Source organism: Salvelinus sp. IW2-2015, linkage group LG6.2 (assembly GCF_002910315.2).
Source record: "Salvelinus sp. IW2-2015 linkage group LG6.2, ASM291031v2, whole genome shotgun sequence".
Taxonomy (NCBI): Eukaryota; Metazoa; Chordata; class Actinopteri; order Salmoniformes; family Salmonidae; genus Salvelinus; species Salvelinus sp. IW2-2015.
The window spans coordinates 12,032,439-12,056,069 of NC_036846.1; the positions used below are offsets into that span (position 1 = coordinate 12,032,439).

At 41.7% G+C, this 23,631-nt stretch overlaps 1 protein-coding gene across 2 annotated transcripts in view; it reads right to left on the reverse strand.

Moving 5' to 3' along the window:
- LOC111965835 (platelet-derived growth factor C-like) overlaps window positions 1–23,631 on the reverse strand; it is a 71,193-nt gene that overhangs the window by 19,935 nt on the left and 27,627 nt on the right. For both annotated transcript variants that reach the window (XM_023990174.1, XM_023990173.1), the window contains exons 2-3: window positions 18,481–18,676; window positions 11,502–11,679 (exon numbers count right to left, since the gene is read on the reverse strand). In XM_023990174.1, the coding sequence (XP_023845942.1) occupies window positions 11,502–11,679; window positions 18,481–18,676 (374 nt within the window). The remainder of the gene's footprint in view (window positions 1–11,501; window positions 11,680–18,480; window positions 18,677–23,631) is intronic.

The window sequence follows — 23,631 nt, forward strand, 5'->3', positions numbered from 1 at the left end:
AGGCCACACTATCTACCTAGAGACTTATCTGTATTTTTTGTAGCTGTTAACATAACACCACAGACTGAGGCTGGCACTAAGACAGCACTGAATGAGCTGTATTCCGCCATAAGCAAACAAGACATTGCGCACCCAGAGGCAGCGCTCCTAGTAGCCGGGGACTTCAATGCAGGGAAACTTAAATCCGTTTTACCAAATTTCTATCAGCATGTTAAATGTGCAACCAGAGGGAAAAAAACTCTGGACCACCTTTACTCCACACAAAGAGACGCATACAAAGCCCTCCCTCGCCCTCCATTTGGCAAATCTGACCATAATTCTATCCTCCTGATTCCTGTTTACAAGCAAAAATTAATGCAGGAAGCACCAGTGACAAGATCAATAAAAAAGTGGTCAGATGAAGCCAATGCTAAGCTACAGGACTGTTTTGCTAGCACACAGACTGGAATATGTTCCGGGATTCCTCTGATAGCATTGAGGAGTACACCACATTTGTCATTGGCTTCATCAATAAGTGCATCGATGACGTCGTCCCCACAGTGACCATATGTACATACCTCAAACAGAAGCCATGGATTACAGGCAACATCTGCACTGAGCTAAATGCTATAGCTGCCGCTTTCAAGGAGCTGGACTCTAACCTGAAATCCCGTTATGCCCTCCGACGAACCATCAAACAGGCAAAGCGTCAATATAGGACTTAAATTGAATCGCACTACACCGGCTMTGACGCCCGTCGGATGTGGCAGGGCTGGCAAACCATTACAGACTACAAAAGTAAGCACAGTCGTGAGCTGCCCAGTGACACGAGCCTACCAGACACGCTAAACTACTGCAATACTTGTTTCGCGGTATTTAACACTGAAACATGCATGAGAACACCAGCTGTTCCGGAAGACTGTGTGATCACGCTCTCCGTGTTGCGGAGAGCAGGAGAGCAAAAATTCCCCAGTCCTTAACGATTACAAACATACCCATAACATCATGCAGCCACCACTATGCTTGAAAATATGTATTTGCTCCAAACATAACACTTTGTATTCAGGACAAAAAGTGAATTGCTTTGCCACAAGTCAAGGRGTGTGAATACTTTCTGAAGGATTTGTATGTATGCATGCAGGTTCAATATACATGACATATGTATGTGTTCGGCATGCTGTACATATCTTCCTACTACTGTATATATTTAGTCTATAAACCAAGTGTCAACTCCCCTCTATCCCAAGCTGGTCTTCAAAAACTAATGCAAATATGAAAGTGCTTCCCAGAAATCCACTATCTGCAGTTGATTCAATCCCAGTCTAGTGTAAAGAATTCAAATCCCAGACATTCACCTGAGAAACCTCCACACCCAGCAGTTGCTTTGCATTACAGAGGTACAGTATGTATCCTATCTAAATGGCTTMATCTCAGTCTACAGCACTTACAGTGAGGGAAAAAAGTATTTGATCCCCTGCTGATTTTGTACGTTTGCCCACTGACAAAGAAATGATCAGTCTATAATTTTAATGGTAGGTTTATTTGAACAGTGAGAGACAGAATATCAACAAAAAAATCCAGAAAAACGCATGTCAAAAATGTTATGAATTGATTTGCATTTTAATGAGGGAAATAAGTATTTGACCCCTCTGCAAAACATGACTTAGTACTTGGTGGCAAAACCCTTGTTGGCAATCACAGAGGTCAGACGTTTCTTGTAGTTGGCCACCAGGTTTGCACACATCTCAGGAGGGATTTTGTTCCACTTCCTCTTTGCAGATCTTCTTCAAGTCATTAAGGTTTTGAGGCTGACGTTTGGCAACTCGAACCTTCAGCTCCCTCCACAGATTTTCTATGGGATTAAGGTCTGGATACTGGCTAGGCCACTCCAGGACCTTAATGTGCTTCTTCTTGAGACACTCCTTTGTTGCCTTGGCCGTGTGTTTGGGTCATTGTCATGCTGGAATACCCATCCACGACCCATTTTCAAACCCTGGCTGAGGGAAGGAGGTTTTCACCCAAGATTTGACGGTACATGGCCCCGTCCATCGTCCCTTTGATGCGGTGAAGTTGTCCTGTCCCTTTAGCAGAAAAACACCCCAAAGCATAATGTTCCACCTCCATGTTTGACGGTGGGGATGGTTTCTTGGGTCATAGGCAGCATTCCTCCTCCTCCAAACACGGCAAGTTGGGTTGATGCAAAGAACTCCATTTTGGTCTCATCTGACCAACAACACGTTCACCCAGTTGTCCTCTGAATCATTCAGATGTTCATTGCAAACTTCAGACGGGCATGTATTGTGCTTTCTGAGCAGGGGACCTTCCGGGCGCTGCAGGATTTCAGTCCTTCACGGCATAGTGTGTTACCAATTGTTTCTTGATGACTATGGTCCCAGCTGCCTTGAGATCATTGACAAGATCCTCCTGTGTAGTTCTGGGCTGATTCCTCACCGTTCTCATGATCATTGCAACTTCACGAGGTGAGATCTTGCATGGAGCCCCAGGCTGAGGGAGATTGACAGGTCTTTTGTGTTTCTTCCATTTGCGAATAATCACAGAAACTGTTGTCACCTTCTCCAAGCTGCTGGCGATGGTCTTGTAGCCCATTCCAGCCTTGTGTAGGTCTACAATCTTGTCCCTGACATCCTGGGAGAGCTCTTTGGTCTTGGCATGGTGGAGAGTTTGGAATCTGATTGATTGATTGCTTCTGTGGACAGGTATCTTTTATACAGGTAAGAAACTGAGATTAGGAGCACTCCCTTTAAGAGTGTGCTCCTAATCTCCGTTCGTTACCTGTATGAAAGACACCTGGGAGCCAGAAATCTTTTTGATTGAGAAGGGGTCAAATACTTATTTCCCTCATTAAAATGCAAATCAATTTATAACATTTTTGACATGCATTTTTCTGGATATTTTTGTTGTTATTCTGTCTCTCACTGTTCAAATAAACCTACCATTAAAATTATAGACTGATAATATCTTTGTCAGTGGGCAAACGTACAAAATCAGCAGGGGATCAAATACTTTTTTCCTTCACTGTATAATGTACTACCACAGATCCCCTAATCATCAACAACTTAAACCAGCAGTGACATGGAGAAAACAGCATGGTGGTAGAATTGTAGGTAACACAAATACTCTCCCCCTATTGGACATTATATATAGCCCCTCACGATCCAGCCATGCCTCTTGATGTGCACTGTACGCCGGAGACTAAGCCAAAACACACCTCCTTCCCTTCCACTAGAATAAAAAAACAGTTCTACCATAGAGCAAAAACAAATGGACAAATTGTAGACCTTAGGACAGATCAACATTGCTTTTGAGAATCACTGTTTAAGAGGCAAAAATCATACAGCAAACTGGATTCTTACAAGGTTATGGATTCAGAGGTTTGGAGTGCCAGTGTAGTAAATGGTTTACGGTATTTAATAAGGTAATTAGTATTTACTCATTCTGATTAGGATTGATGAAGACTACAGAAAAGTTCACCTAGGGTTCAGAAGAGAAACTGCTGCTTTAGCTAATAAAATACTACTAGATCTCAGATCCTGGTTTGATTGACTGTAGGCGAAATTTCAGATGATCTGTGGTTTGTGAATAAAACATACAACTAGAGCAGAAGAAAGCTGTCCTCATCTTCTCTCCCCTCATGACTTTCACATACATAAATAAATGCATTCATGATCTATCTTAGAACTTGTACAGTGCTTGGATGGGAGACTAAGCAAAGCAAGTTGATGTTGGTGTGCCGTGAATTTGGTGGAGGACCTATTCTGTATGGATTGACAGGTGTCACTGGGGACATTGTTCTGTAAAAAGATGCATTCAAATCAGTAAGRTCCTTATTCTCTGTAAATCTATCTGCTTTATAACTCTCTCTCCTGATATTCGTCTTGAAGATAAAGGAGAGAAACTATACAAAAATCAAGTCCCATCTGGTCTTTCTGACAACATCAATATGGTGCTATATGGAAGGATGATTAAACACCAAAGCTGCTCGTTCTTTTTAGCATGAACTGAAAAAGATGAACAATGCCTTTGTTCCACAGGAGACAATGAAACTCGTTTAGCAGAGATTGAAAGGTCCGGGCATGCACAAATGCTTTAGTAAACACCTCGGGGAAATAAATAATGTTCTGAGCAGGGTATCACACATCAAAGAGAAACATATCTATTAAATCATTTCTGGAGGATATGCATCAGAAATTACCTTCCAGTAATCGTTGATGTGTAAAGTGAGATGGGATATTGGAGCGGAAATCACGGCAGCACCAATCCAGTTGTCAATGCCACAAATGTTTTTCAATGCCCAAAATTGTGTAGTATCATCAAAGGTCTACTCTCAAAAAAACCTTGTGAGATTTATGATTCGGGGGATCATAATGTTCTCAAAGGCATTGAGTATGTTTACATGCACACTAATATTTCGATATTAAACTGAATTTGGCAATCGGCCATGTCGGGCTATCGAGTGGCGCAGCGGTCTAAAGCACTACATCTCAGTGCTAGAGGTGTTACTACAGACACCCTGGTTCAAATCCAGGCTGTATCACAACCGGCCGTGATTGGGAGTCCCATAGGGCGTCGCACAATTGGCCCAGCGTCGTCCGGGTTTGGCCGGTGTAGGCCGTCATTGTAAATAAGAATTTGTTCTTAACTGACTTGCCTAGTTAACTAAAAGGTTACATGGCAAAAGTCATGTAAACACCTTACTCTGCTCATTGGCGTAAGGTCAAAATCGAAGTAACCATACACAGATTAAAAACACATGGTTTTCTGCGCAGTCTTTCGAATTATTAGGACATGTAAAAACCTTAAATCGACGTTCCAGCTGTGAATTTGATCTGCACATGTGCTAGCACCAGMCRAGTGTGTCTCCTTCTTTAGCATGAGTGAAGTGTGTTTGGAACAACTGAATGTATGCGTCTTATAAAGTTTGTATGTTAAAACTACTTCTATGTAGTTCTTTAGCATGAGTGAAGTGTGTTTGGAACAACTGAATGTATGCGTCTTATAAAGTTTGTATGTTAAAACTACTTCTATGTAGTTCTACTTCTATGTAGAAGCACAAGCATTTCGCTACACTYRCATTAACATCTGCTAACCATGTGTACGTGACAAATAAAATTTGATTTGATTTGATATGTCCAAAATAACATGTTCACTGTGGTAGAACGTCTATTTTGATTGCCGATTTTCTGCATTTATCAGAGTTCCATCAGGTAGCCTGATTTCAGATGTGTCCATGTAAACAGGATTTTTAGGGAAATCGTTCTTCTTGCAAAGTATGTAAACATTTTAATCTAACTACTATATTAATCTGACTAGCCACAATTATCGCATTATTGAGTGCATGTACAGTTGAAGTCAGAAGTTTACATACACCTTAGCCAAATACATTTAAACTCAGTTTTTCACAATTCCTGACATTTAATCGTAGTAAAAATCCCTGAATTAGGTCAGTTAGGATCACCACTTTATTTTAAGAATGTGAAATGTCAGAATAATAGTAGAGAGAATGATTTATTTCAGCTTTTATTTCTTTCATCACATTCCCAGTGGGTCAGAAGTTTACATACACTCAATTAGTATTTGGTAGCATTGCCTTTAAATTGTTTAACTTGGGTCAAACATTTCAGTAAGCCTTCCACAAGCTTCCCACAATAAGTTGGGTGAATTTTGGCCCATTCCTCCTTCCTCCTGAGCTGGTGTAACTGAGTCAGGTTTGTAGGCCTCCTTGCTCGCACATGCTTTTTCAGTTCTGCCCACAAATTTCTATAGGATTGAGGTCAGGGCTTCGTGATGGCCACTCCAATACCTTGACTTTTTGTCCTTAAGCCATTTTGCCACAACTTTCATGTCCATTTGGAAGACCCATTTGCATCCAAGCTTTAACTTCCTGACTTATGTCTTGAGATGTTGCTTCAATATATCCACAAAATCTCCCACCTCATGATGCCATCTATTTTGTGAAGTGCACCAGTCCCTCCTGCAGCAAAGCAACCCCACAGCAAGATGCTGCCACCCCCGTGCTTCACGGTTGGGATGGTGTTCTTCGGCTTGCAAGCCTCCCCCTTTTACTCCAAACACAACGATGGTTATTATGGCCAAACAGTTCTATTTTTGTTTCATCAGACCATAGACATGTCTTCAAAAAGTATGATCTTTGTCCCCATGTGCAGTTACAATCCGTAGTCTGGCTTTTTTGGAGCAGTGGCAGTTTTGGAGCAGTGGCTTCTTCCTTGCTGAGTGGCCTTTCAGGTTATGTCAATATAGGACTCATTTTACTATGAATATAGATACTTTTGTACCTGTTTCCTCCAGCATCTTCACAAGGTCCGTTGCTATTGTTCTGGGATTGATTTGCACTTTTCGACCAAAGTACGTTCATCTCTAGGAGACAGAACGCGTCTCCTTCCTGAGTGGTATGAGGCTGCGTGGTCCCATGGTGTTTATACTTGCGTACTATTGTTTGTACAGATGAACGTGGTACCTTCAGGGATTTAGAAATTGCTCCCAAGGAAGAACCAGACTTTTGGGGGTCTTTTTTCTGAGGTCTTGGCTGATTTCTTTGATTATCCCATGATGTCAAGCAAAGAGGCACTGAATTTGAAGGTAGGCCTTGAAATACATCCACAGGTACACCTCCATATGACTCAAATGATGTCAATTAGCCTATCAGAAGCTTCTAATTTTCCAAGCTGTTTAAAGGCACAGTCAACTTAGTGTATGTAAACTTCTGACCCACTGGAATTGTGATACAGTGAATTATAAGTGAAATAATCTGTCTGTAAACAATTGTTGGAAAAATTACTTGTGTCATGCACAAATTAAAAGTCCTAACCGACTTGCCAAAACTATAGTTCGTTAACAAGAACTTTGTGGAGTGGTTGAAAAACRAGTTTTAATGACTCCAACCTAAGTGTATTTAAACTTCCGACTTCAACTGTAACCGTATTCAGTGATAGGAAAACATATTTGGATAATTCAGCCTGACTAAACAGTCTTGGCCAAGGGAGGGAGCATGGCTAGCAAAGGGTCTCATGTCACTGGATAGGATGTTTTTAATCTAGATCTGCATGACTTCTGAAAAGGTCTGATCTAATGACACTTTGGGTCATTGAACAATCCAAATGGATCACCTTTAAACTGGAACATGGCTGAAGTTGATGACATCAGTTTTACTCACATTCACACAGGCCTCTACACTCTGGGGGAAAAAAGTGCTATCTAGAACCTAAAAGGGTTCTTCCTGGAACCAAAAAGGTTTTTACCTGGAACCAAAAAAGGACTCTCCTATGAGGACAGCCAAAGAACCCTTTTGAAAAACTTTTTTCTAAGAGTGTATGTGCAAAATTAGGGTTAACTATGATCGGCCCAGCATACTATTAGTCTTGACAGATATCATTAAAGGTTAATGAACACAAATGGCTTCCTCTGTACTGTTTCCTATTGCAGAAAATGGGTTACAAGTTATTACACAACCAGATGAATGTCAATTATTATAATGCTTAGGGAAAATTGCATGAAAGGCTCTTAGTATTAAGACAGGCCTTTGTTTATGTGTATGCATGTGTGGGTGAGTCCCTTCAGTTAAGCATATTGGCCTCCAGATTTCATCTAATGAATATAACTGGTTGTACACACTATACGGTGTAGAATAAGGACTCAGCTCCACATTTGACCATCTTTATGGTATGAAAGTATATAGCAAACTTTTAGGTAGAATTTKGGGTGAAAAGAGTCATGGCTCACATTATTAGAAGAAGGACAACATGTTAGGCAGCTGTATACTTGAGATTCTGAAAAAAGTATCAGAAACCCGAAAAAAGTCAGAAAGTACAGGAAATGCATTTGTTTAAAGAAATACGTGGAAGTGTCAGCTCATCTACCAAAAAGAGAGCAAAGTCAATAAAACCAAGTGAAAAAATGTGGTAAATATAAACCAAAAGAAAACTGCAAAAGCGCATGAAAAAAAAAACCTGTCTCGTTCTCAGAAAAAAGGGAAAACAGACAAAAAGATGCACCGTTGCTGACCTCCTTTTCCCATTTGTGCCTGTCAGTAACAGAAATGATTTATCTGCACTGCAGGCCATTACGGATTGATGAAGGGAAGAGTTGTTTACTTAGAGTGAGGCGCACACAACTGCAACATGACAGGTTAAAACATGGCAGTCTTCACTTCAGTTTATCTCTGGGTTTTTCCGTAAGTGAATTGTGTGGGCATTAAGGGGCCTCTATGTGTGTGGTCTGGGATGAGGAGAAAGAGAATGAAGGAGAGAGAAGAGAGGGGAGGGGAATGTTGGAGAGAAGACAGGGGTCAGGAAAGGAAAAAAAGTGAGATAGGGTTTAGAGAGAGAAAGAGGAGAGGCGAATAGGATGCGAGACGTAGGATGTAAACAGACAGACAGAGTAATGTGATCTTTCATTATCTAAAATGGGACTATTGACACACATCCTGCCAATAGAGGCTGACTGAATTGAGAGAGAAAGGATGGAAGAAACGGAGAGAAAGAGAGACAGAATGAGAGAGCCATGTTAAAACCTGTTATTTCAGACACAAGTCCAAAGCTAATAGTTGGATCCAGCTCTTAATCCATGTTTTATATCAAATCAAATTTCATTTGTCACATGCACCAAATACAACAGGTGTAGACTTTACTGTGAAATGCGTTCTTACGAGCCCTTTCCCAACAAAGCACATGTAAAAAAATATATAATAAGGAAATAGTAACAATAAAATAACAATAATGAGGCTATATACAAGGAGTACCGGTACAGAGTCAATGTGCAGGGGTACGAGGTAGTTGAGGTAATTGTGGTAATGTACATGTACGTACATAGGTGTAAAAGTGACTAGGCCATTAGGAGAGATAATAAACAAAGTAGCAGCAGCATATTTGAAGAGTGTGAAAGTGTGTATGTGTAAGTGTGTGTTGGTGTCAATATGCCTGTGTGTTGTTGTGTTGTGTGTGTGTGTGTGTGTGTGTGTGGTGTGTGTGTGTGTGTGTGTGTGTGTGTGTGTGTGTGTGTGTGTGTTGTGGTGTGTGTGGTGTGTGTGTGTGTGTGTGTGTCATTCTTAGTATGTGTGAGTGTGTGGGTAGAGTCTAGTAGTTGTGCAAATACCAGTGCAAGAATTTCAGTGTAAAAAAATAAACATAACATAACAAGGGGTTCAATGCAAATAGTCCCTGTAGCCATTTGATTAACTGTTCAGCAGTCTTATGGTTTTGGGGTAGAAGCTGTTCAGGAGCCTTTTGGTCCCAGACTTGGTGCTCCGGTACCACTTGCCGTGCGGTAATTGAAAAGGGCAGTGTGGAGTGCAATWGAGATTGTGTCATCTGTGGATCTGTTGCGGCGGTATGCGAATTGGAGTGGGTCCAGGGTGTCTGGGATGATGGTGTTGATGTGATCCATGACCAGCCTTTCAAAGCATTTCATGGCTACAGATCTGAGTGCTACGKAGTGATAATCATTTAGACAGGCTACCTTGGGCACCTGGACCATGGTAGTCTGCTTGAAACATGTAGGTATTACAGATTGGGCCAGGGAGAGGTTGAAAATATCAGTGAAGACAACTTGCGAGCTGGTCAGCGCATGCTCTGATTAAGTATCCTGGTAATCCGTCTTGCCCTGCGGCCTTGTGAATGTTAACCTGTTTAAAGGTCTTGCTCACACCGGCAACGGCAAGATTGATCACACAGTTGTCCTGAACAGCTGGTGCACTCATGCATGGTTCAGTGTTGTTTTTCTCGAAGCGAGCATAGAAAGTACTTAGCTCGTCTTCTAGGCTTGCGTCACTGGGCAGCTCGYGGCTGGGTTTCCCTTTGTAATCCGTGATAGTTTGCAAGCCCTGCCACATCCGACGAGCATCAGAGCCGGTTTAGTAGGATTTGATCATGGTCCTGTATTGATGCTTTGCCTGTTTGATGGTTAAATTGGCGGGCGTAGCATCCGGATTAGTGTCACGCTTCTTGAAAGCTGCAGCTCTAGCCTTTAGCTCTGTGCGGATCTTGCTTGTAATCCATGACTTCGGGTTGGGCTATGTACGTATGGTCAATGTGGAGACGATGTTGTCTGATGCACTTATTAATGAAGCAGGTGACTGATGTGGTGTACTCCWCAATGTTATCGGATGAATCCCAGAACATATTCCAGTCTGTGCTAGCGAAACAGTGCTGTAGCTTAGCATCCATTTCATCGGACCAAATYCGTATTGAGCGCGTCACTGATACTTCCTGTTTGAGTTTTTGCTTGTAAGCAGGAATCGGCAGGATATAGTTATGGTCAGATTTGCCAAATGAAGGGTGAGGGAAAGCTTTGTATGTGTCTCTGTGTGTGGGGATCTAGAGTTTCTTCACCTCTGGTTGTACCGATGGCATGCCGGTAAAAATTATGTAAAATGGATTTTAGTTTTCCTGCATTAATATCACCGGCCACAAGGGGCACCACCWCTGGATGATAMTTTTCTTGTTTGCTTATGGCCCTATACAGCGCGTTGAGTGCAGTCTTAGCGCCAGCATCTGTGGTGGTAAATAGGCGGCTATGAAAAATATAGATAACTCTCTTGGCAAATAGTATGGTCTACAGCTTATCAAGAGTTATTCTACTTCAGGTGAGCAGAACCTCGAGACTTCCTTAATATTAGAGACCGCGCACCAGCTGTTGTTAACAAAGAGACACAAACCCCCTCCCCTGAGCTTCCCCGMCRCTGCCATTCTGTCCTGCCGATGTATAGAAAAAATAGCTAGATTCATATTTTCCATGTCCTTGTTCAGCCATAACTCTGAGAAACATAGGATATTACAGTTCTTTAGATCACGTTGATAGGATAGTCTCGAAACGGAGCTCGTCCAGTTTGTTCTCCAGTGATTGCGCGTTCACCAATAGAACAGAGGGCAGAGGCGGTATATCCACTCTCTGACGTAGTCTTGTCAGGTACCCTGCACGCCGGCCTCTACAGCGCCACCTCCTCCTTCTCCACATGTCGGGGACTTGGGCCTTTGCCTCCGACTCATTGAAGTAAAAGTCCTCATCCAAATCGAGGTTAGTGATAACTGCTCTGATGTCCAGAAGCTYTATTCGGTCATAGGAAACAATGTCGGAAACATTATGTACAACAAAAAGTTAGAATCAGTGGAAAAAATATGGTCAGGAGCCCTAAAACGGCTGGTATTTCCTCCAGCGCTATTCTTCATCAGTCGGAGGAGAAWAATTAGACGTGGATTGAATCCAACCAGAGTCAGCAGGCCATGCTGTGCCTGAGAGCCTATCTCAACCAAATCTATTAACACTTCTGCACCATTGCCTCTAATCAAAACCTTGTCTGATTGGATCACAGGTGCATCAAATGTCCGTACAGTCACGACTTCTATTACAACAGCACTTAGGTATAAACACTGGTCAAAACAAACACGTTGAGAGAGGTTTGCACATACAGAACAACAGATTGAATAATAGGTCATTATGTAAGGGAGTGTTTTTGTGTTGTTTGTGTGCTCAGAGGAAAGGTGGCTTACGATTGGGAGCAGGGAGTAGCGAATGCTGAACCCGGGCTCGGAGGGGAAGTACTCGTCGGAGATAAATCGCACCCGGATCTGACTGCCTTTGGACGTGTGACTGGCGGGTACCTGGGACCCGCACCAGCGGCCCAGGATGGTGTTCTCAGATGGCTCCTCGATCTCCACAAAATCATACCTGGAAAAAGAACACAGAGAGAGGGGGGGGATAGCGAGAGAGAGAGGGGAGGTGAGAGAGAGAGCATTGGCTCAATATGTGTGGTCCCCTGAATTCACATTGCCATTGGAGACAGGACATAAAGTTGGCATGCATTGAAAGAGAGCACTTAATGCATATACTGAACATTACACACCAAACTGGGTGCTGGCACATTTATATATCCTCTGAGGCACTGAATTGGTGTGGAAATCTAAAGGGCTTTCATGGTTCCTTCTCTCAATCTGGGACCTTACCCATGTAGCATGATGCAATTTCATAAATTGCCTGTGATTGCTTATTGTGAGGTTAGCTTTGTCCCTCTGGAGCCCTAATACACCCCCCACTGAGCTGTAGCTGCCCTACACAGCCCCCTCCTGTTTTATATTTCCCTTCCCCTCCTCCCGCCCATCCATCCATCCATCCATCCAGTTCTCCGAGGAGAAAGGGATATTCTATCACTAAATGGTTTCTAACGGTGGGGCCTAATGCTCAAAGTGTCTCCGCCGGGAGCGATGGGCAGCTCTATAATTTAGAGTCGATATTAAATGAAGAAAACATAAGCTGAGTATTGCTTGTGCAATCATTCAGCGAGCAACCTCAAGTGGGTTAGGAGGGAAAGTATTAGCAGTCGTCGCCTCTGGTTAGCGATAATGGGCCAGACACAAACCCTGGCACAAGTCTATTAGGCTAAGGCTAAACACTGTAAGCAAATACATATTTTGTTGAGYTTTGGATTTACTTTTTAATTAAACCTGTGCTCATTAGCGGTAGCATAGCGCTCCACTCGCAACGATGCCTCTTGGCTCCTCAAATAAGAGTTACCTTGTCCGTGCCTTGTAAACAAAATCTGATAGATCTTTACAAAGTCGTATTACAGTCGATTAAAATAATCGGTACTTTATTTGAGATTACATTATCACTTTCAGGAATTGAGTAGAAGGAAAACAAAATCAGGACAAATGTGCATCTGTGATTGTGTTTTGTAACAATGTATTCCAGCATAATAGGTTTTGTTACTCGATTTTGTTAACCGTTGATATTCAGATTTCTATTTAGGCTTCGGACGTAGATGACTCGTCACTGGTCTTCATGGAAATTACTTGAGCAACTAATTCACATCGTATCTCTATTGATTAATTGGTTTCAGAAATGTTGTCAATTAGCATTCTAGAGTGGAGAGAGGGGACAGACAACCTTACCTTGTTTTATCACTCTCTAAATACAGCAGAGTTCCAGAAAACCTTTAATCCTAATTTCAAAGAGTCGTTCCAGGGTAGTGGGTCTTGTTATTTTGTGGAACCAATGATCCACATTCAATAAACCCTTGTTTCACAGTCCACAGTCAAGTCTGGTACTAATCACTCAAGCGTTGTTGACAGGCACACTTACCTTTCATTCAGCGCTGCCAATAGAGATATTAGGTTACCGAGGACATTGTTTACATTTTCCGTCTCCCTGACAGTTTCAGTTTGAGCTGGTTTCTATAAAAACAACACAGGGGACACGCATACAACTAAAAAGGGATTTGCTGTGATGTTAAATAAACCTTGACTGACAAATTTCCTGACATGGTTGCCTTTGATTTAGGAAAGGTCACGCAGGAGGAAGGGAGGGGCTCAATGGCGTTCAGAGGGAGACGTAAGGTGCAAACGTTTTCTTATACACATGCAATAGTTAACGTACCTAATGTTATCAATATACTGTAAATCCCATTCAAACATTAATTTTATTCAGTGCCTACAGTGCATTCACTAAGTATTCATACCCCTTGACTTATTCCACATTTTGTTGTGTTACAGCCTGAATTCATACAGAAGTATCTCATTTACAGACACTACGTTCAAAGTTTGGGGACACTTAGAAATGTCCTTGTTTTTGAAAGACAAGCAAATTTTTTGTCCATTAAAATAACATCAAATTGATCAGAAATACAGTGTCGACATTGTTAATGTTGTAAATTACTATTGTAGCTGGAAACGGCAGATGTTTTATGGAATGACTTTTGAACGGTTGTGTAAGTATTCACACCCCTGAGTCAATACTTTGTAAAAGCACTTTTGTCGGCGATTACATCATTGAGTCGTCTTGGGTATTGTCACGCCCTGACCTTAGAGATCCTTTTAATTCTCTATTTGGTTAGGGCAGGGTGTGACTAGGGTGGGCAATCTGTTTTCTATTTCTTTGTTGGCCGGGTATGGTTCCCAATCAGAGGCAGCTGTCTATGGTTGTCTCTGATTGGGGATCATACTTAGGCAGCCTTTTCCACCTGTAGTTTGTGGGATCTTGTTTTTGGTACTGTGCTGTTTAGCCCTACTAGACGTTACGTTTCTGGGATTTTTTCAGTTTTTTTCGGTGTTCATTTAATAAATGAAAATGTACGCCTACGACGCTGCACCTTCCATTGACGATTGTAACAGGTATGCCTGWATCAGCTTTGCACATCGGGATTTGGGGATTTTTTCCCATTCTTCCTTGAAGATTGCTGTTCATTGCCCTCCTCCCTATCTAATTTAACAGAGATTGAAAATCTGCAAGTCTTTCCACAGATTGTCATTGGGATTCAAGTCTGGGCTTTGGCTGGGCCACTCAAGTACTTTCACATTCTTGTTCTGAAGCTATATGAGCATTGCTTTGAATCTTTGCCCCAGTCTAAGGTTGTTAGCACTCGCAAGCAGGTTCTTATCAAGGATTTGCCTGTATTTGGCTCCATTCATTGTTCCCTCTATCCTTACCAGTCTCCCAGTCCCGGCAGCTGAAAGCATCACAATAGCATTATGCTGCCACCACCATGCTTTACGGTAGGGATGGTGTTAAACAGGTGATGAGCTGTGCCTGGTTTTCTCCAAACATAGAGCTATGCATTCAGGCCAAAGAGTTACATGTTTGATGTCATATAATCTTTTGTCTTATGATCCCAGTCTTTCATGTGCCTTTTTGCAAACTCCAGGCATGCTGTCATGTGCTTTTTTCTCAGTAGTGGCTTCTGTCTGGCCACCCTCCCATAAAGCCCAGATTGGTGAAGCGCTGTAGAGACTGTTGTCCTTCTGGTAGGTTCTCCCATCTCAGCTAAGGAACCCTGTAGTTCTGTCAGAGTGGTCATTGGGTTCTTGGTCCCCTCCCTGGCCTATCCATCTTGCCCAGTTGCTCAGTTTGGTCAGACGGCCAGCTCTAGTCTGGGTAGTTCCATATTTTTTCAATTTCCCAATGATGGAGACCACTGTTTCTTGGAACCTTTCAACACCCAGATATATGCCTCATCACATCACAATATGTGCCTCATCACAATTCATAGATCTCTAAAAGATCTATGAACAGTTCCTTAGACTTCATGGTCAAATTTCTGCTCTGACATGGACTGTCAACTGTGGGACCTTATATAGACATTTGTGTTTCTTTCTAAATCATGACCAAACAATTAAATTGGCCACAGGTGGACTCCAATCAAGTTGTAGCGACATCTCAAGGATGATCAAAGGAAATTGGAGTGTCATAGCAAAGGGGTGTGAATACTTACGGAAATGTATTTTATTTTCAATAAATGTGCAAACATTTCTATAACCATGTTTTCACTTTGTCATTATGGGTATTATGTTAAGATGGGTGAAAAAAAAAGTTATACATTTTGAATTCAGACTGTAACAAAATGTGGAATAAGCCAAGGGATATGAATACTTTTGAAGGCACTGTATCTTTTCCAATCATTTGTGTTTGAGACATACAGTATTGCTGGATCTACACAACCTATGATGTGGGTTTTTGACTACATGTTGTAACAGTACACACAGTGCAATAAGCATCATTAGCTGTCAATATTCAGCTCTTCTTTCCTGATATGGTTTGGAGGACTGTGAAGCAGGCCGACAGCCCCACGGTGGCAGATGGCTAATCTATAATGCAGTGCAACCTGCTTATTACATAGTTCCATGTGTAATGCCACACTCCAACACATTATTTATAGAAATACAGTAAAAGTTCTGGAGAATGATTAAAGCCACTGTAGCCGTGTGTCTCAAGTGTCTCTGTGCTGCTATGCCAACCGACAGGTTGGTAATATGACTTTTCTCCGCTGGATTTGAGAAGAATGTTTTTCATCCCCCCTCAGACAAGCAGAATAGTAGATGAGCATCTGAACTACTGAAGATTCTTCTCTTCTTGAGGATGATTGTTCGCTGCATGGGCTCTCTCTTTCTGTCTCTCTGGAGTTTCCCCCCCCACTCTGTAATTTGTTTTATCCCCGGCTACTGCTGCTAATTAGAGAACCAAGGATTTGAGGATTTGTATTCTCTTATTTATTTAGTAGTTAATGTGCTGTGAGGCGTAGGGTAGAGCACAATTAACAAGATAATTGTGTGTGTGTGTGTGTGTGTGTGTGTGTGTGTGTGGGTGTGGGTGTGGGTGTGTGTGTGTGTGTGTGAATGTTTTCCGTTTACATATTTAGCTTGCATTGGATTCCTATGGGGGTACACCGACTACAAGATAGACGGGGATGTACACAATGTGGTGGAGGAGGTAGAGCTGACAAGAGTGTTGTGTGTGGTGTGTGTGTGGTGTGTGTGTTGTGGTGGTGTGTGTGTGTGTGTGTGTGGTGTGTGTGTGGTGTGTGTGTGTGTAGTGTGTGTGTGTGTGTGTGTGTGTGACCCATTCTTGGTACGTTCTTAACACAGAACATGGAACTCCTGTAATGAAGCAGCCAATAAAATTTAATTTTCAATAATTTTCCAAAATGTAGGAAAACACCATTCTAAACAGTGCACCTGATGAGAGCGGTTCCATATGTGACAGAGATGAAAATAGAGCAAATAAGGGCGTTATTGTGACCATAAACGGTGGGCATTTTTTCAGGCGGAGTTATAATGCTTGTTCAAGCATACACAGTTTAAAGACAAATGAATACTGCCTCCAGCTCACATTGTAAAATGGTGGGTAACGCACTGATAGACTGTTGTCTGCAATTGAATGGTGAACGGGAGGCGCGCTTCAATTGCCAATTGATGAATAAAAATAGTAGCTCTTTTTACTCGTGCACCAAAATTGTTTTAACACACGATTGCATTTAGAAATGTTGCGCAGTGAATGGGCTTATAAAAGTGCAGCAGCAACCAGCTGAGGAGCTGCAGGTGCGTGTGATAGTTGTGTTTGATAAATAAGATACATGATAACTAAGGAAAATACACACAGGCCAATTTAATTCCACAAAATTATGCAAATTAACCTTTTTTTGTTGTCATTTTGGCCGGCAACAGTTTTATTTTTCGGCTTTTCATTTTTAGCTTGCGCATGTGTAAGAGAGAATCAAATAGGGGAGGAGGATACAGACAGACAGAGCGAGAGAGAGAGTGTGTGTGTGTGTAAAAGAGAGAGTGTGCGTAAAAGAGAGAGTGTGTGTGTGTAAAGGAGAGAGAGACTTGTGAAGATGTCTCTGCTTCTGCTTATGTGTGTACCTATTCATCTGTTTGCTATCTCTGCCAACTGTGTGTCTTGGGACCTGATCAAATAAAAGATGTTCTCTGTTGGAAAATGAAAGAAGAGGGAGGTAAAAACGGAGAGGTGGCAATGACTTGTACGACAGTGCAAGAGGATGTTGTTATCATCTGCTCCCATCCTCTGGGACTGCAACTAGTGCAGTCTTGTATGGAGGTAGGGCCAGCACAAAGGCTGTCAATCCTCACTCTTCCCCACCGTGGGACTCCTCCTCTTGGGCTTCAGACAACACAGTGACCCCATTCATCAAAAGAGATCCACCCACCCAAAATGGCTGAACGTGGGGTCAAATTACCAGCACTGAAACCTCTGGACACGATGAGACAACCTTTACTATAAGGTGTAAATGCCCCCTTTTGGTTCTTCTGACCCCAGAATCAGCTATAGGATCAGCCTGAGTATGATCTCATCTCTGGGAATCTGGCTGTCTGTGGCACGGTCATGTCATACATCATAACTACCATCAGGGGGCTCTCCAACAATAGCTAGCCACTCTCTGTTCTCTCCCCCTCTGCTTTCTACAGGATCTCTCCATATCAACCAGGCAGTCAGATTGGATGTATTGACACCCGGATGCTGAGTATAATGCATGAAGGAAATCGATCACAGACTGGCTCAGCACTGCTGTTCCTAATGAATGGCAACAGAGACAARGGTAGCTAGTAATTGAAAGGGGGTATTAGATCAAATAAGGGGAGGTCTAAGACCCTTCACAGACTTTAGCTCCTGGGGGGAAAGACCTCTCCGTCATTTGTCCAATCACACGACCCGTATGTAGAGGAACTTGCTGCCGACGAAATATTCACCCACGCCGTATGGCCTTGGAAAAACAACTCACTCTGAGCTGTACTTGTTCATTTTCATCAGCCGCCACACTGGGCAAAAGGCAATTTCACAAATGGGCCCTCTTTGACTCTAAATCTTGAAAAATTTACCACAACACTGCCATGATATATGTCATGCTCCCCGGTGCCTCCGCATGCTAACTGAACTCGGGAAGTCCTGATGAAAAGCTGGCTAAAGAATAGAGTAAAACTAGATTAACTACTACCACTGTAGATGGACATGTAGGCCTACATACTGCATAGTTGCAGTATACTGCACTGTATTGTCATGGTWCGTCATGTATTTAATTTAGTTATTAAATGGCACGGTACACCCATCAGGTATATCTCAAGGTGAAACACAACATGCTGACTTGGCTATATTGGCTATTCAGTATGTTGCATTTTTATTTTACAACAAATCTGACAGTATGTCATAAGCATATGTTATATGCCTTTATGCGTATGATCTTACTTGCATATTCCGTCCTCTGGGTCTTCCAGGCCGAATCTCTGGTCAAAGGACAAGTGGATTCTCCTGTTGTCACTGGAGGCCATTAGTCTCCAGACCAACACGGTACTCCTGGGGTAGGTAAATGGGAAGTCTGGACTATGGATCATTCCCTCTCCTACGACTGTGATTATCTTCTCATGCTGGGAATCTTGGACACCTTGGAAAAATTGTTGGGAAATGAGAATGTTACTTTTATGTTATATTTACATTGGTAGAAGAGCTGTTTCAGAGAAGATGAGTGTGTAAAGATGAACAGTAATGGTCAACTTCATCCCTGCTGGGGTTGTAATTGCGGTTTTATTTAAGATTTTGGCCATTTCAGGACACATGGTAGAAACCTACTGATACAGAAGGCTAAGATAAAAAAATATACATACAATAACTGTTTTTGGATGGCCATTTATTGGAATAGTAAAATACCATACTTAAAATAATAAACCTTGTATTCACGTGTAAATGGTAAGTGCAATGGGGTGGAAGCGTCAAAACCTCTAATATAATACACCATTACCACAGAAAAACCTCCAATATAATACATTACCACAGAAAAACCTCCAATATAATACATTACCACAGAAAAATCTCCAATATAATACAACATTACCACAGAAAAACCTCCAATATAATACATTACCACAGAAAAACCTCCAATATAATACATTACCACAGAAAAACCTCCAATATAATACAACATTACCACAGAAAAACCTCCAATATAATACATTACCACAGAAAAATCTCCAATATAATACAATAAAAAACCTCCAATATAATACATTACCACAGAAAAACCTCCAATATAATACATTACCACAGAAAAACCTTCAATATAATACATTACCACAGAAAAACCTCCAATATAGTACAACATTACCACAGAAAACCTCCAATATAATACATTACCACAGAAAAACCTTCAATATAATACATTACCACAGAAAAACCTCCAATATAATACAACATTACCACAGAAAAATCTCCAATATAATACAATATTACCACAGAAAAAAAGACATGAGAAAATGAAGAAAATTAATATCTCTGAGGAAAAAGGAAGAATGCACTGACTGTTCTGCCAGGCTAAATATGCGAACACCGAACAGATAAATAATAATTTATTACACAGAGGCTACCAGCTAAATAGCTTTTTTATGAAATATTGATCGTCAGAACCGGATAATATTTAAAAAGTAATACATGGGAGTAATAAAAGTATAACTTAATGAATGATTATGAAACCTCTTTATTGAAATGCGGAGACCACGGTTTTAAATTCTGCTAACGCAGCCGACTGTTTCAGAGAGTTGCTGTGGATATTGAAATGATCCTTGAAGGAATCAACACACACTAACTTTTTACTCACAACAAGTTGGTTCGGGCCAGTAGGGGCCCAAGTAGGTAACAAGGGAAGAAACATTGAACATGTAAGGCCTGTTTGCAATGTACAGTAATGCTCACTATAGTCTCAATCTGACAAGGAAAATCACAGTAAATTGTATTATTTTATTGTTACGCTCGTCGTTTGAATGAGGAGACCCTGCCATAACCTCCTCCCATGTCCATGATGTCCTCCACTCCCTTTTCTCCAGGGCCAAGGATCCCTGCTCCTCCTGGCCACGCTGCTTGGTCCTTTGGTGGTGGGATCTTCTGTTAAGCTCGTCATTTGAATGAGGAGACCAAGGTGCAGCGTGGTAGGCGAACATCTTACTTATTTAAAATGAACACCGAAAAACAACAAAATACAAAACGAACGTAAAGTTCTGCAGGTAACACAGCAACTATACAAAATCAAGATCCCACAAACTAAGGTTGGAAAAGGCTGCCTAAGTATGATCCCCAATCAGAGACAACCATAGACAGCTGCCTCTGATTGGGAACCATACCAGGCCAACATAGAAATACAACATAGATTGCCCACCCTAGTCACACCCTGACCTAACCAAATAGAGAATAAAAAAGGCTCTCTAAGGTCAGGGCGTGACATTTATCTACTTTTGTTAGTAGAAAAACTGCTACAACATTGATTACAAACACTGATATATCTATTAGACTATTTATTTAGTCAAGTAAAATTCTGCCTGAACACTCTCCCGTTTGACAAAAGATTAAGTGTTGTTACAAGCAGCACCTGTGTCCTTCCCTGTAGGGTATTTGAGTGAATTTTTACAACCAGAGCAGAAAACAACAACCTCAAAGCACCTTTCTAACACAGACACTATAATTTCCGCAAATCTCTTGCCGCTGTCAGCTGTGACGCCGCATCTCATCTCCATGAACTCCTGGAAGGAAGTTTGTTGGACATGGGGGCCATTAAAATGGAAGGCGGCGCTGTGGGTTTTTAACAAGCTCCCTACGCCGGTTGCCCCCGGGACCTGCGGCCAAGGGGTCTTAAATCATACCCCTCCCGCCGCCCCTCTACGCTCCCCCTCTCCATCAGGGCCTGTCACCTCCAGGAGAATACACTGCCAATAAACCGTCTCTCTGTCTGCTGCCCCACCGGTTCATAATATACTGACTGCATCCCACCTGAGCCCCCATCAAGACAACAATAGCGAGCTGAACCAATCTCCTAGGAAACAGTGTTATGATGTCACAAACAGATTTATAAACAGACAGCCTTGGGAAATAAGAGGAAGGAAAGCTTTTCCTGATGAACAATTGGATTTCAATTGTGCAGTATAGAATTTCAATTTTCTAATCAAGTCAGGTAAAGCCAGAGGGAGACAGCACCATGATGTGAACATATCCAARAGTCACAAATCATACATCTTGCTTTCCTAGTATGATTTGACAAGGAATGATACATTCTGCATCGGTAACACAGCCGTTTCTGATGGTGTCAGTGAGACCCCACAGATACCTCTTACAGGGGAAATACTAAGGCGTTAATAGTTTTGCTGAAGGAACGTGCCATTGGAAGTTTCTTAGTGGATTAAATGGATGTGTAACCATTTTGTGGCACTGCATGTGGAGGCATTTACACTAGGGCATATTGAGTTGAATTACTCTTTATTTTGCCGTATATTTTTAAGAGAGGAGAGTGCCTCATATCTGGCAAGCGTGATTCATGTCCTGCTCATTTGCTTTTGATAGAAACAAAAACACAGGCCATGCTAAGTTTGCCACGAGTGCCGACTGCGCTGGCTCTGGACAATCTCAAAGAATGATTCAATGTCAACCCCAAAATCGTGTTCGGAGAGTCCAAAGACAACATTGCTGACCGAGGGAGTGGTCGACAGAGAGACACTGTGTGTAAGAGTCTGATCCAAGATCCAACTCGCTTTGATCCACTTTAATACAGTCCACAGTCCGTTCCTCTGGCACAAAATACTGCACTGTCGATCACAAATATGAGATCTATAATGGTGATGACACCGCTTGGTGAGATAACACTTACATCAGGCTCTGTCCAAAAGACTTTGATGTTTTTATTTAGGTTTGGTGGCAGGCCAGCTAGGAGAGAGCGACACAAATAATAACACGGTAGCACGTCAAAACATTTCTCAATCAAACTGCTTCGAAAAATCTTTGCTTCCAACACCAACCACAGTGAGCAAAAAGAAAAGCCACCTTGTTTGGTAAAACGAGCTGTTGCGGCAAGATGATTCTTGCACTCCCCCGGAGATAGAAAAATTGCATTTTGTGCAACATCATCCCACAGAAAATGGTCTATTACCCTTCAGGCAGTATTTCATGGCTGTACACCTCATATACACCTCTTCCAGAAGACAAAACACTATGTTCTCAGTCAGAGATAAACAGATCATACTTGTTGCTTCAGCCAACTTTTCTTTGATGTCTTTGATGTCCATAAAAAAGTTTGATAGCTCTTTTCATCTGGCGGTGCAAGTAACGGCAGCACCGGGCCCAATTGATTGACTGCTCGCTTGCTATTCATTGGCTGGCAGGGCCTCTAACGGCTATAGAAGCAACAAGTGGATAGGCCCTTTAATGCTATTAAGCCTAGGCCTTCCATCACAATGGCATGTCTTTAATTACCTTCTTATTATATTACAGTGTGGGGAACACAGAGGCTCATAAAGTACATAATGATTAATGGGAAAATATGTGTCCTTTAACACACAACCTCAGATATACAGTAGATGTGGACATGTGGCACAGTAAGCATAGTAGGATACACATGGTTTTAATGTAGGTTGAGCGAACAACCAACCCCATGAAAAACATACTTGGTACAATTATAAATAGACATGTGCATTTGGGAACCATTCCCAAACATAATTCCTCTGGGAAAAAATCTGTTAAACGCTGAATGGAATGCCTGTTTAATAAGACTGTAATTAAGGGTAGAAATGTCAAAGGAAAATCTGGCCTCACTGTCGTTGAGAAAGGGGGGGAAATTGATATAGAAAATAGAGGTTAGGCCTTGATGAAAAGGTTTTTAGACACGTGGGGAGAAAAAGTGATATGCTACTCTATCCACAAAACAAAAAAGGATATTATGTTTCATGTTGAACTTTTAAAAACCACAGTCTGATATACCATACAAATCAAGTTCTATTTGCATGTGAAAATGTCATGGGATGCATTTGGCGATAACCCACTGATRGTACAGTTACAGCGTGTCTTTACTATAATACATGGGGAAGAGGATATATGTATGCATCTCTCTTCTGTCATGGGTCTTTCTGTTAAAATATGAACTAGAACAATTTTGTTGATCCTCTGTAGTTTATTGCCAGATTCCACTTGCACAAACCCTTTCTTTGATTACAGTACAGTATGAGATTACAAACCATCTTTCTTTTACATACGTACATTCAACCTCCATTTTCATTACTTTCTCAGGAATAATACAGCTTTCATACGTCGCCCTTTCAACTTTTCCATTAACTGACCCTTTTTTAGCCACATGGTCCAGCGTTTTCCCTATATGCATTTAGCAACGTGGCACCGGAGCTAAATGGTCAAATGTTTTCAGTGTAAACTTAAAAACGACTAAAATATCTAAAATATATATTTTTGATAAAATCATCTTTGAGAATAATCACCAAAATAAGAACTAGACCGAGGAAGTATCTGAAATTCAAAAAATGGCACGGCATGTGGTCGCCATTGATTTTGTTATAACGATTGAGTCACTCAGATAGC